The sequence below is a fragment of the Dama dama genome, chromosome 18 (assembly GCF_033118175.1).
Source record: "Dama dama isolate Ldn47 chromosome 18, ASM3311817v1, whole genome shotgun sequence".
Classification (NCBI taxonomy): Eukaryota; Metazoa; Chordata; class Mammalia; order Artiodactyla; family Cervidae; genus Dama; species Dama dama.
The window spans coordinates 49,304,057-49,318,508 of NC_083698.1; the positions used below are offsets into that span (position 1 = coordinate 49,304,057).

General features: G+C 38.0%; 1 protein-coding gene across 5 annotated transcripts in view; it reads right to left on the reverse strand.

Annotated features, from left to right (window-relative positions):
• The window catches only part of MET (MET proto-oncogene, receptor tyrosine kinase), a 111,041-nt gene that overhangs the window by 8,812 nt on the left and 87,777 nt on the right, over positions 1-14,452 (reverse strand). For 4 of the 5 annotated variants that reach the window (XM_061165307.1, XM_061165305.1, XM_061165304.1 and 1 more), the window contains 7 exons: positions 13,252-13,408; positions 12,918-13,058; positions 9,466-9,696; positions 7,456-7,536; positions 5,288-5,469; positions 2,342-2,451; positions 967-1,132 (listed from right to left, as the gene is read on the reverse strand). In XM_061165307.1, coding sequence (XP_061021290.1) covers positions 967-1,132; positions 2,342-2,451; positions 5,288-5,469; positions 7,456-7,536; positions 9,466-9,696; positions 12,918-13,058; positions 13,252-13,408 — 1,068 coding nt within the window. The remainder of the gene's footprint in view (positions 1-966; positions 1,133-2,341; positions 2,452-5,287; positions 5,470-7,455; positions 7,537-9,465; positions 9,697-12,917; positions 13,059-13,251; positions 13,409-14,452) is intronic. The other variant, XM_061165306.1, reaches the window with a different exon arrangement.

Sequence of the window (14,452 nt, forward strand, 5' to 3'; positions counted from 1 at the left end):
ATCTTTTCTGTTTTTATAGTATCTATGTTATTTCCTATTCTACCTCTCATTTTGTCTTCCTGTGTCTACTCCTCTCAAAACATTTTGCAGAATGAAGCAAGGCTATAGTGTAATCTGATTACATTTTAATGTTTCCACATGGCCAGAGAATAAATTCCAGACTCCCTAGTTTGCTTTCCAAGGATCTCTATGATCTACGACGAAAATATTTTTCTCAATTTATTCTCATAACTTCCCCCTGTGCCTTCTATTTTTGCCAAATCACCACTGCTTATTGTTGGCTTAGAACTTTAAAGAAGTGTATACCTTCCTGCCCCTTTATCTCACCTGGACTGGCATTTTTTATTTCACTGTCCATTCCATCATCCTTACTTTAAAGCCCATTTCAAGAATCACCTTCTCCACCAGGTGAAAGGGCAGTGTGGTAGATTCGGCTGCTCAGGTGAGTGTCTTCCCCACCCTCAGGGCTCTGCTGCACGCCCTCAGATGCTTGTTCTGTGAGAGGAGAATGACCTTTGCAGATAAAGGAGGGCTAGGCAAAGGGATAATGTCTTCACTGCTAGATATGCCTCAGGCACAGCTTCCAGGTTTCTCTAGGTAGAATTTTTCCGCCCTTGAGCTATGAGTGGCTAGATTAATCCCAGTCTACTTTGTGTGAGTTAGTGATGAACATGGCTTCCCTCTCCTGCTGAGCAAAGTTCCTTGAGGGCAGGGCTTACACCAGGTTCCCAAGGACCTAACATGCTGCTCTGCTGGACATTTATTGAAACGTTTTTTGAATAAATGAATCAATTTATGAGGCCATAGTATGGGTACCTGTTAGACAATCAAGCCCATTTTTACTTATTAGAAAAAGCTGGAATTATGGTGTTGAAGATTTCTTTTTTAAAAAAATTAAGTTCCCATAAAATTACTAAAAAAGTTGGATATGAAAGTAAAGAAGAGTTGAGGTGATGAATACATTACCACATCTGACTTGGTGGTAAATTTCTGAGTCTGCAGGCTTTCTAAAGCCATCCATTTCACTGGCAGTTTTGCACCTGTTTTGTTGTGTACGCTATAGTATTCCTTATCATACACGTCTCTGGCAAGACCAAAATCAGCAACCTTGACAGTGAATTTTTCATCCAGCCTACAGAAAAAACAAAAATTATTACCAGTGGCTAAAAGAGAATAATTTACAGTGATTCTGAATCTCTATTGATTAGAACAAGCAGCTTCAGTATTTGAAATCCATAACTTCTGCAAGAAGGGCTGCATCTGGCCTGTATTGACTAGCACTAAATCACAATGGAATCCTTGAATAAAAATGCTTGACATTTACATTTCAAATTCAACAGGCCAAGGAAAGAGATTGTGAATGATGTGGCATAAGAAAATCTTTTTTGCTTTAATGTAGATCTGGAGAAGTAGTAAAATTGGCCACCCTCCCAGCTTTCTTTGGTTGCTAAATCGAGTATGCCAACTGACTACCCAAAGCAATCAGTAATCACCACTTGTCACCTTATTAGCAATACTTAGTTTTATGGGGGAGATATGACAGGGGACTGTTATTTTATTTTTTCCTTCTCAAAGGGCTAGGCTAGTACATACAACTCTTTTCCACCAGTGAGGTAATAGAGAAAAAGGATACACAGTAAAGTATCTGGGAAAACAGCAAGGTTCCAGGAAAATCAATTCTTCTATCTCAGGCTATGTATCCTTTGTTTAAGCTGGCTTTTATGTTGTTACATTGACCAAAACCAAGGTAGGAAATTAATAGCACAGTGCTTTCATTCACACATACCATAAGCCATGAATCAGTGCTATGGAAGGGAAAGCACTGAATCAATTACAAACTGTTGACTGTTGTATTATACAGCCCAGGCAGCCAGACACAAATAAACCTCTTTGTATATTCATTCTCAAATACCATTTTTGGTAGGGTTTCTGCAGGCTGACTTCAAATCCACTCTTGGGAAGTTACAATATGTTGGTATTTGTGTTACCAGCCCCTCTCCGTTTCACTGTAAAATGCTGCAGATCGAATTGTCCCTTCCAAACACTAATGCAGTGTGAAACCACAACACTGAGGGGCTACGGGTGGGAAGGAAAAAGAAAAGCTAGAGCACACAACAGCTGTTTAAGACCCCCCTCTGGAGAATTCCTTTTAAATTCTGTTTGATAAAGCCTGAAAGCTCCACCTACATACCCAGTGCTTACATATCTATTTAGAACTGTGACGAAAATAAAGGACTTTTACACGAGAAGAGAAAACATCCTCACTAGCCTTGAAGAGTGGGAAACAGATTCTTCTCTGTCACTTAATTTGGACTGCAGGCACAGAGATTCTTATACTTACATACAGTTTCTTGCAGCCAAGTCTCTGTGGACAAACTTTTTGCTTGCAAGATATTCCATGCCTTTGGCTACTTGAAGACCAAAGCCAATAAGATCTTTTACAGTTGGATTCTGTAATCAAAGAGAATTGGAAACCCATAAACTAATAAGCATTTACTGTTCTAGCTATGGTCTTAGAATTCTGAAATATTGATAAGAATTACCTTATCAATTTCTTATCAACAACAAAGAATTACCTATTTCAAATAATAACTTGTTTCCTGTTGATAATAATCATTTACTTAGTATCTATTATTTGCAAAATACCATGTTAGAGGTTTTTTATAAATTTTGGCTAATCCTTACACCCTCACTTCTGTCCATTTTCCAGATGGGGAACAGGAGTTGTTTTAAAATGTGGAGTTTATTATTATTCAGGTATGGTACAGCCAGCAGATGGGAACAAATGCCATCAAAAAGACCGTTACTCACAATTCCCGAGAGAAGGAGGCATGGAATGTCATGCAAGGCCACACAGGGAAGCACCGGGGTTGGTTAGGAGGCAGAGGGAACAAGGGGAAAACATATTAAGAGCCTTTATGGTGATTTCTGTGGGAAGGAACGGGTGAGGCAGAGGAAGCAGCTTAGAATCGGCTGGTTTGAATAACTTCAGTGTGCTCTGTGGTGTAAGGACTGTCCCTAGAAGTCTGGTACCCAGTTTTGAAGTGATGAGGGCAGGCAGATGGTGGCCCAGGGTGTTGGCACCCTTTAAAGGAGGTGGTTGGGGCATGGGCTCTGCAGTGGTTGGCTTGGTGATGAAAGGCATGCTCTCTGAAGGTGAGCTGTTTAATACCTCTGGGAATTTGCCAGTCCTGTGGGAAGTGGGGAAAGCAGTCCTTCCAGGGTTGGCAGGTCTCCAGAAATACATGGTTAATACAAGAAGCTTTGAGAGAAATAAATCACTATAAACCTCTCAGATGGTAAGTTGCGGAGTTAGGATTTTAGCCTATATCTGTTAAGACTCCAAAGTTTATGCTGTAGTGAAATCAATCATATTAGAGGTCCTCCTACTGGTACTGAAGCAACAGTGGCCTGAACCCACACAGAAAACAGGAGATCTCTTTCTCCATATGTTCAACACACAAACTTGGATGGACAGCATAATAGCTTTAGTAACTATAAGAACTGTATCTGAAGTCACCCAGATATCACCGCAGTGCCTGGTCATCAGGAACAGGATAACTCTTCTTCAGCAGCCACAGCGGAATTTGTGAGCTAAAGAGGCAGCCAGTGGGGACCCTGCAAGGAGGGCTACAGCCCCCCTTAATGCAACCAGCATGTAGAGAGGCCATTTCCTGTGTTTTTGGCCTCTCTTTAAGATATATCTGTTAGTGGTTGTAATAAGTACAAATTCCTTGGACTATAAAGGCAATGGTACTCTGTAAGGTAAATTCACCTTCACCTTATTTGCAAAAATTCAGAGCTAGAGAGTATTCTCTTTTGACTGAATGCAAAATATTTCTTTACTATCCTAGAGCTCATTCCTCTAAGAATCTGATCCCATGTTTATGAAGTTTTTTTGATCAAGAGTAAAGCTACTCCATAACTTCTAAAGAGGTCTGTTCACACAAGCCAAAAGGCAGCCTGGGGCCATCTGTGACTTCAGTTCTGGAGACTTCTTCCCTCCCTGCTCCTGGTCTAGCCATTGCTTGCTCAGCCTTTTTGGAACTAGCATATATGTCACTAACAAAACTGTCATTTGGAAACATCTAAGAATCTCTTTTGTAACCCTGAACTCATTCATTCAGCAGATACCTCCTGAGAGTCTATGTACTTAATTCTATTTTAGGTGTTGGAGCTACAGTAGTGAACAAAATACACACAAAATTACCTACCCTCATGTGCTTGTACTCTAATAAGATGTGTGTGTGTGTGTGTGTGTGTGTGTGTGTATACACACATATATACATATACATAGCTATCATTTATTACCTGGTAGAGTATTGTTCAATAGAAATATGAGACAAGCCACATATGTAGTTAAAATTTTTCTAGTAGTCACATTAAAGAATTAAAAAGAAACAAGCAAAAATTATTTTCACAGTATGTTTTTCAACCCACATATCCAAAATAATATCATTTTAACATGTAATCAGTATAAACAATTACTGATGAGATATTTTACCTTCTTTTTTTATACTAAATATTGAAAACCTGGGATGTATTCTACACTTACAGAAAATCTCAATTTACACTAGTCACATTTGACGTGTGGCTTATGGCCACAGTTTTGGACAATTCAAGCCTAGTGTATCATATGAGGGTGTGATGGATAACAGCAAAGCAGGGGAAAGGAGAAAGACAGAAGGCATGAGAGTGTAGTGGTCAGCTGCAATTTTAGACAAGTCGGGGAAGCTTTATTTTGAAGATGACATTAGGGCAGAAAGCTGAAGTTAATAACCAAGTGAGATATGTGGATATTTTGGAGAAGAGTAGTCTAGGTGGAGAGACTAGGAAGTGCAAAGGTCCTGAGGTGGAAGAGTGGGCAGCAACTTTGAAGAATAGTGAGATTCATTCATGATTAATTTTCAATGTATTTCCTTCTAAGGTTAAAACTCCCTTTGGGCTGAGGCTCATTCTGGCTCTACGTCTCCTGTGCAAGTGCTTTTTGTGGTGCATAGTAGGCGTTGAAAGATGTGTACCTGGGGGATGGCAGAGCAAGGCTGCCTGCAGGGCAGGTAGGAATCACTGTCCCCGGAAACCCTTCTATGTATCACTATATCCCCACTAGGACAGAGGATTTTGAGAAACCAGAGAACTGAGTGGGCCTCTGTCTATTTGAACAGTGTCAACATTTCACATGGGTTTCTTTGGCTAAAAATTCTAAAAAGGTTGAAAATAGCACATTTTGGAAGGCTGGCTGGCTTACAGCTAGTTCACGAGTTAGTAAGCTTGGCAATATACTTACATGAGTCTCATTTCTAATGAAATTTCGAAGATCCCCATGTTTCATGTATGGTAGGACCACCAGTGGAGACCCCTCACTTCGGAGGCAGATTCCCAAAAGCGAGAGAACATTGGGATGACTAAAATCTTTCATGATGATTCCCTCAGTCAGAAATTGGGAAACTTCTCCTATGTCAGTGATTCCTAAGAAAGCCAGCAGTGGAGACATTAACTTCATTACAGAGACAATGATTACTTCATCAGGTTCAGGGAGAGACAGTAGAGACTATAAAACCATTGGACTACATCTTGCCCTGATGCCTCATCCTCAGGGTGTTTTTTTTACAATACAATTGAGTGAATGATGTCACCTGTGCGGCACTTTTGAGTCACCACCTGCCCTTGTTTTTGAAAGAGTCTAGCAATCAGTTTGTCTCATGCAGAACCATAGTTTGTCTCACACAGAAAAAGGAGAGGGAAGCAGGCCAGTCCATTTCTGTAGTGACTGTCTAGGGCAGGGGTTGGCAAACTTTTCTGTAAAGGACAAGACAGTAAATATTTTTGGCTTTGTAAGCCACATGGTCTCTGTTGCAAATATACAACACTTGCCATCGCAGTGCAAAAGCAGCCACTAGTGACTGATAATAGTGGCTGAGTCTTGATAAACTGTTTACAAAAACAGGCAGCAGGCCATAGGTTTCCAGTCCCTGGACTAGGAGGATTTGAAGACCAAACATTGCCTATGCTATTTAAGTAGACTCTTTTGTTATAATAGTTTCCAAATAGAGATCCCAAGGGCCTAGTCAGCACTAATGAAGAGTTAACAACCTTTAATTTATTAATCTGATTAGTATCAGTGTCAGTGATGATACTCTTACAAATGCAGTGCATTCCAAGACCTGGACATCCATCTGGACCAAATAGAGATCAACATACACAAGAGGCAGAGAAAGATTTCTTGGCATTAGGATTTCTTACTACAACTGGCAGTAGTGCTCTTTACTGAGGCAAATTTATTGACAATTATACTTAATCCATCACAGTTTGTAGTTAGATTTCATATAAATTGTTGCTTTAATTATCCTGTGGTTAGACTTCCAACAAAATGAACCATACAGAACACTGTTCAGCATGCAGATTTATGTTCAAAAAGGCTGAAATATTTCTGTTGATAACATATCTTGTAGGAAAAACTTTCACACATGCACTGAAAACATTAATTCCAATATAAATTTGTAATGTATCTTGTTAACATTTTTTTAGGCTGCCTCAAACTATGAGCAGAAACTTAGAAATGGGGCAAAGTACATTGACTTGACATGTGAGACCTGTCAGTAAAGGTGAAGCCAGGCCAACTCTACTATGAGTACGGTGGGTTGTACAAGACAGTAATTCATGCCATAATTATGGCTCTGGGTCATTAATAAAGTCTTAGTTTATGTTTGGAAGCATTCCATATTTCTTCTCTCTTTTTTTAAACAGGAAAAAAAAATCAAACAAAGTTTAATAACACATATACATGGGAAAGACCCAGGAAAACTGAGTAACTCTAGCATTCCCTGCTTCTTAAAAAGAGTATGCATTCCACTTTAAGCAGATTTTTCTCAATAGTAAATAATACTAAAAATATATATATTCTAGCATTAAAAGGGGGTAAGTATCACTTGCTAAGGAAGTTCATTTAATTAATGGATTATCTCATTCATCAAAAATGTGGATAAGTGAGGTGTTACCACATTTATAATTTTTCGATTTTCTGCTGTTTTCTCTTGTTTGACTTATTTCATTTTTTATCTTTTTGATGGAAGTTGTGGTTAGAGAAATAATTATAGTAATGCCTCTGGGTACAATGAGTCATTACTACCGTATGTGCCAAAATGCTTCCAATAGTTTCCATAAATGTCACTTGCAAAACAAATATTGTAAGCCAAACATATTTAAATGATACTTAGGTTCATCCAAGAATCTCATTTCTCTTTCATTCTTCCTTATGAGAGCTCTGAGGGATAATTTCTGAGGAAATATTTCAATAAGAATTTCGATCAAACAACATTTCAGGATTAGATCCATCGTTCCAGCTAGTCACTAATATTTCCACAAGGGAAAGTGTAAATCATCTTTTTATTATGAACTGTTTATTAGTCTGCAACCACAGAAGTGTACTCCACTGTTAAATAAAATACAACTTACTATTCAAGGATTTCACAGCACAGTGAATTTTCTTATCATCGTTGTCCAACAAAGTTCCATGATATACACACCCAAAATGTCCTATGTGATAGAGGGAACTTGGTTAGTGCTGCATTAGTTTTATTTGTTTAATATTATTTACTAAGCTCTTCATGATCTTCATTTCTTTTTTGCTTCCTACATGGCAAAAAAGTGCATTGTTTCTTATGCTTTTGATTAACAGTACCACTACTTGTGTGTGTTTGTAAAATATATAGATGTAATATATTTTACCCAAAGATAAAAAAGCAATATGATTATTTAATACATGGTAAAATATTTAGATGATGTAATTATTATTAGAGGTTAAGATAATAAAGTATTCAATAACAGTGGAACCAGTGAAAACAGGAGTAACATCTGCCTCATATAAGGAACACTATTATTAAGGATCAAAAATTATCTTTTAAATATAAAAACAAAGTTTTATCCACATGAAGAACTACAATAAAATAAGTTCTCTATATTCCAATAAACTGAAATGAAATAAAAATGTCACCATTAGAAATAAGATGAGCATTATAGAATAAGGATTTCCCCCATTAGTCACTGGTTAATATGTAATCCAGGCTGGCAGAAACTGAAAGACAATGGCTTGAATGAAGCAAATTCACTCTGAGTCATTTCATCCAGTTCTCTCTGGTTTTAGCCACATCACTTTCCCAATGGTAGCCTTTCTTCCAGTGGCAGTAATTTTCCCCAGAGGTGCCAAATGTCTAATAGCTGTGTAAGTCATTAATTCATCCAGCTGGCTAAGACTCCCTGAGTGCCTAGCATGTGAGTGTTGGGCATTAGTCTACCCTCCTGTAATGCAAAGATGAGTAAATAAAACCTACATTCTTGAGGGCTCACATTCTCTTGGAGAAAGCATATAAATAAACAGTAGTATTCACAGAATCATTCATATTACTACTTTATAAGAGAGATAACTGCCATTTTAGCACCTTTCACGATAAATATACAAAAGACTAATTTTAGGATATGTAGAATTAGAACATGATTAGTTTAGTCACACATTCTAAAACTGGTAGTTACTGGGATTTATAGACTGGTAAAAGAACCATGTATTACTCTGATGTGAAAGATGTCTGTTAACAGTGAGGCTGCTATTTGTGAAGGGGAGCATGCCAAGGACTAAAGTCTGGAGTATATGATAGAGGAATGTGTTGATGCTATCACAGGAAAATGGGAAGGCCTAGTGAGCACATAAGGCAAACTGTCCCTTCAGTCTCCTCTGCATCATGCTGGCTGAAGTCTGTGCTATCTCTTGCAGCACATACTGAGTAAAAGGATCAGAGGCCATTCAGTATTAAAGGTAAAAGCTTTTTAGAAAAAAAAAGGGAAGAGTGGAGTTCATTTCCTGGATTCTTGTTGGTTTCTTTTCCTGCTCAATATTTCCTCCAGTACTGTATATGCTAGCTGTTATTGCTGCTCTGGCTGGCTTAATACAAATATTCATTCCTCTTTGTATAAAGAAATTGGAGTGCATTGTAGAGATGACGTATGCTGCTTCAGATCAAGGGAAGGCTATAAATTCCCTGTCTTCTGATGCTGTCCAGCAGTGTACGAACTGCTATAAACCGGGACTTCAGAGTAAGTCAATATTCTCAGGGTAAAGAAAGACTGGAAGGAGATATGAGTAAAAATATTAGAATTTAATAAAATGATTTTTAGACAGAAGTAAAAGGCACTTTCAAGAAATTATAGTTGTCATTATGAAAAAGGTGAGGAAAGAATGTGATTCATTAGTAAGATGTCTGGGAGATTATCAAGCTGTCTCCATGCATAGGGGCAAATCCCCATGGATGTGATTTGCAGGATTGTATTTCTGCAGAAAAGAAATCAAGTGCACTTGTTATCACTGCTCTGTCAGTTGCTTTCACCATTGTCTAATTCCTAATCTGCAAAGGCAGAAGATAAAATGCTTACTGGATAATTGTGTTTAACAAAAAGCTGAGTGGAAATACTTACCTCTTCCTATGACTTCATTGAAATGTACAATCAGACTGCTCGGCCCAATTACTACGTGCTGAACTGCCTGGACCAGCTCTGGATTTAGAGCACTGAGGTCGATGTGGACGGTATTTTGCAGTAATGGACTGGATATATCAGAGTCCCCACTAGTTAAGATGGGGGATAGATCTGTCAGAGGATACTGCACTTGTCTGCATGACCCATTCTGAGATGAGTTAGGAAACTGGTCTGCAAGATTAAGCAAAATTATTAGAAACAGTAGCAAAACCTCAATTAGTGGGGACTGCAACAGGAGGAGCAAACTGAATTAATAACAAAATCAAAATTTTAATTTAAATGTAAAGAAATAATTATTGTATCACTAAATGAGGCTAGGAAAAACCGTTACAAAGGAATTGATCTAATAAAATAGTAAACTGGGAAAAGATATGGGTATGTGTGTATGTGTTTGTAAAAAACACTTATTGATTTCCTTACATTAAGGAGTAACTTTGAATATTTGTTTTTTCCTTTTCATTTCCTTAGACATTTCTCTTTTATATAGCAAAAATCAAGCTTGAGGTTTGTTTTTTAACATAGTATACTCGTAAGAATGAAAAGTGGCAAAAGTAGTCAAGCCTTGTCCCACAAAAATGTCCCACAAGACAAATGCCTTGTCCCACAAAAATTCAACTGAACTATAAGAAAAGGAAAAAAGAAGGCTCTTGAGAGACTACTGTTTATTAATGGAATTTATTAGTATTGCTCAAAATGTATGTGGATTCCTGGTCAAAGAAAAATATGTATAATGAAATATTATATACCTTTCTCTCTCTCTCCCTCCCTCTCTCTCTCTCTCTCCTCTCTCTATATAAATACACACACACACACATACATACAAACAACTAGAAATATGTAATGGTTAAACTTTTAGAAACGAAAACTTTCCCAGAGTTTTCCATCCGGTGGTGGCGGCAGCAGACCTAGTATCACTGTTTAGAGGGAGCAGCTAAGGACCAGGTTAGGGTGCCATCCTCTTTGCTTAGCTGAGGGCACTTGGAAAGGGATCAGATCAGCATTCCTTGTAAGTTGACCTTTATAACGAGTCTTAGGCAAGGTTCCCTTTCACTAGGTAGGAAACTGCGGGGCTGAGGACACATTTCTTAATGTCACATAGAGAAGGCACCAGTTGCTTTGCCCTTTCCAATGGGAATCCACACACGTCAAAGAGAGGGTGTTATATTGGAAGCAACTGACTTGAAGATAAACTAGGTTGGGTATTGAAATGTATTAGTATATAACACACAGCGAAGGGAGGCCTATGTTGGGGGAGGGTCCTCATTAGCACCAAAAAAAAATATTGTTTGCTTGCAAATGATCAGGAAAATCAGAACTTAAGAGAGCAGCATAAAAAGAAAGTTGATGGTACCTCTGATTATTTCTAAACCCACTTAAACATGTTTAGTGTTTGCCACATTGGACAGTTTGGTTACTACATCAATTTGGTCAGAGCAGTAAATTCAGCAGTGGTTCCAAAAGAGCTTTGGGATCACCTGTAGTTATGAAAATTGTAAGTTATAGTAATCATTAGCTAGAAATGAGACAGATGCATTCTACATCCTTCTTTAAAGGATGTAGAACATTAGGGGAGTGCTTGAGATATTGGATGGGTGAGGGATGGAAGGAGCCTGGCTGGGTGTCTGTTGCTTTAATTCCAGAGTCATGGTTTCCAAACTTTTCCTAGGGGGGAAATGCAGATGAGCCAGATGATGGAAACTATAAACTCAGTTCCTCTGCCTTCACTTCTCAAACTTTTGCACCTAAAGATTAGGGTTCTAAATTCTCAGAGGTGCAGAGATGGAGGGAAATCCTTGATGAGGCACAAGAAAAAGTTCTCTGGCACAGAAATTGCACTGACCTTTCTGTTAAGTTCAAACATGTGCACAAACCATCAGTGTGATTCTGGTTTGACACAGTGTATTCTAAGTCTGCAGAAAAGACTCATACGGAGGCTGTCCCCACCACACACACACAGAGAGAAGCTCTCTAAGTGCCCCTTAATTAGGTATTGGCTGTGCGTTTCCTCATTCTTCTCTGGGTAACCTTCTTTTGCCTATTTTACTTTTCCATGTCTCCAAGGAGTAGGTTCACTGTAGCAAAGAGGATGAAACTCAAGTTCCTTAGCAATGATGACAGAGGACTGGTAAGCAATGAGGCTGAAGGAAGATTAAGTATGCTTCTTCCAAAAAGACTAGTGAATTTTAAACTAGAGCCATTAAATGTGAATAAAAAATAATAAATAGGTCTAAATCTCAAAACTCTAAACTGGATTTGATTTTCCCATGTTGTTAAGGGCTTGGATTCTTAAAGGTGAATGGAGTCATATGGGAAAAGACAACGTTAATGGTGTCTGTAGAACTAACATAAAACTTGAAAAAGTAAGAGGCAATAAGTGTTGAAAAAATTAAAATGTTAAGTGCCTCATTGCTCTTGTACTTGTTTTGATGAGCAACTTCTAAGTTCTGCAGTATCCTCAACGATCTGTGACTCATTTTTTTTGTCCAGTGGTAAATATTCAACCAGGAAAATGCTTGTACTTGACTCATGTCCTGTAACTTCGAAAGATAATGGAGCAGATACAATACAGACATTCTGCTTTTACCAGGAGAGCTTAAACAAAACAACGTGAAATACTGTGGTTAATCTTACAATTATTAGGCCTAACGTTAACTCTCCTTTTTAAACAGCGTAACTGAAGGTTCCTGGTGGCTCAGATGGTGAAGAATTCCCCTGCAATGCAGGAGACCTGGGTTTGATTCCTGGGAAGACCCCTGGAGAAGGAAATGGCAACCCACTCCAATATCCTTGCCTGAGAAATGCCATGGACAGAGAAGTCTGGCAGGCTATAGCTCATAGGGTCACAAAGGGTCGGACATGATTGAGCGAGTAAGCACACACTGGTTAGACTCAAAATATGTTCAAGTCCTGGGATGCTGTGGATAAAAGACTGGGTGCTAACAGTTCATTGAGACTCCTTCAAAGGAGTGCTAAAGGTATAATTTAAATGTCTGAGGATCAGCAGGTAGAAAAAAAATATAGCAGTACCAACTTCTGTTTCAATAATATGTCCTGTATCTTAACTCTTCCTGGGTTGTTAAAGAGAGCTTCCCAGTTTCTTAGCATTGCATTCAGATGATAAACAGCTTACCTTTGCTCAAATGGTTTTTAACATGAACTTTTTTGTGAGAATAGAGCTTAAAGACTCTAAAAAATCTCATATATGAGCTCATTTAAAAATAAGAGTCATGTAACTTTGTGTCAAATTAAATACTTCTTTGGCCAAAGAAGAGGTGACTACTTCTTCTATATTTTTATAAAAATATAAAGGCAAAACCAAAAATAAACAACACTGCCACAACCCACTGAGGTGTATGTATAGGTATTTTTCAGAAAAATAAACTGAAGTATACCTTCTGGAAAAGTAGCTCGGTAGTCTACAGATTCATTGGAAACCATTTCTGTAGTTGGGCTTACACTTCGGGCACTGACAAGCCTATCCAAATGTGGAGTGTGTACTCTTGCATCATAGCGAACTAATTCACTGCCCAGATCTTAAAAGAGAGAGAAAGACCTCGTTAAAGACTTGGCTATCATGGGTCCCAGTAGACTTTGACCCGGTGACCAGAACTCATGGCTTTTATGGATTGCATAAGACCACACACAGTATCTATGACAATTATAAACTGTAATGATTGTACTGTTATGGCAACTCCTTTAAAACAGACAATAAAAAAGATTATGCACCTTTAATTTGCTTCCTTTTTTTCAGCCACAGGAAAAGCCCGAGTAACAGTAAGAGTATTATTGATATTGAGACAACACCAACAATCAATCCTGTGAAATTCTGATCTGGTTGAACTATCACTTTTCCAAGAACAGTTGAAGAAATTGCTTGCTTCCACTACAAATGACAAATAAAAGTCAGGAATTAACCACGATATGTACAAAATACACTACACAGTTGAATCATGATCTCTCTAGGCTCAAAATAATACCTGGTTATTACTGTTCTAGAAGTGGAATAATTGCCTCCAGAGTATTAAGACATTCTTCAATTCTTGTTCAGTGTTCAAATAATTAGGGGCTACTAATCACTGAAATATTTATATGATGCCTAGCTGTTTGTGCTTATAACTAGGTACTAGGAATAAAAAGATAAAAATCAGTCTCTAACCATGAGGAACTAAAGTGTGAAAGGGACACAAACGCAAAAGTAAATGATTAAAAAAAATAAAATAAATGGTTATAGTTCACGATGATATGTATTGTAGAAGTATGAACATATTGTAAGAAGCAGAGACAACAGAACATTAATTCTGTCCTAGAGGATACGGTAGAGGGCACAGGACTCTCCCCATAAGAAGTGAATAATTATGTTATTATTATGGGATAATAAAATCTCAGAATATTTTTATTTGCTTTGTTTTGATACATAGAAGAAGTTTTTGATGCTCCTTCCAGCTCTAACATGGTATCATTTTTAGGATTTATGGTCCATTTGAACTCCAAACTCTGATCTCGTGATTGAGCTTTTTATTTTTAAATTTTTCATATGTTCCCATTTCATAACTTTTTGAAAACTTCAGGAACCCCTTAAAAATCACATATATTTGGATAAACAAAATGTGGTATATCTACACAGTGGAATATTACTCAGCCTTTTAAAGGAATGAAGATAGCTGTTTATATGAAAAAGGTTACTATAAAATAGTTTCTTCAGTTCATCCAGTGCATACACATTCTTTTATTTATGGGACTATGCATTTGAGATCACTGTGGCTGGCAGTACTGTGTTGGCTCTGGCCTCCTAGGGTGGTGAGAGGTGGGAAAAGACACCACTGAATGTGTCCTTATCCCTCCTGAGGATTACAGCAAATTTCAGCAAGAGTGTGGCATGATGGAGAAGAATGTAGCCAGCAAGGAATTTTGAGACCTACCCTCTGAA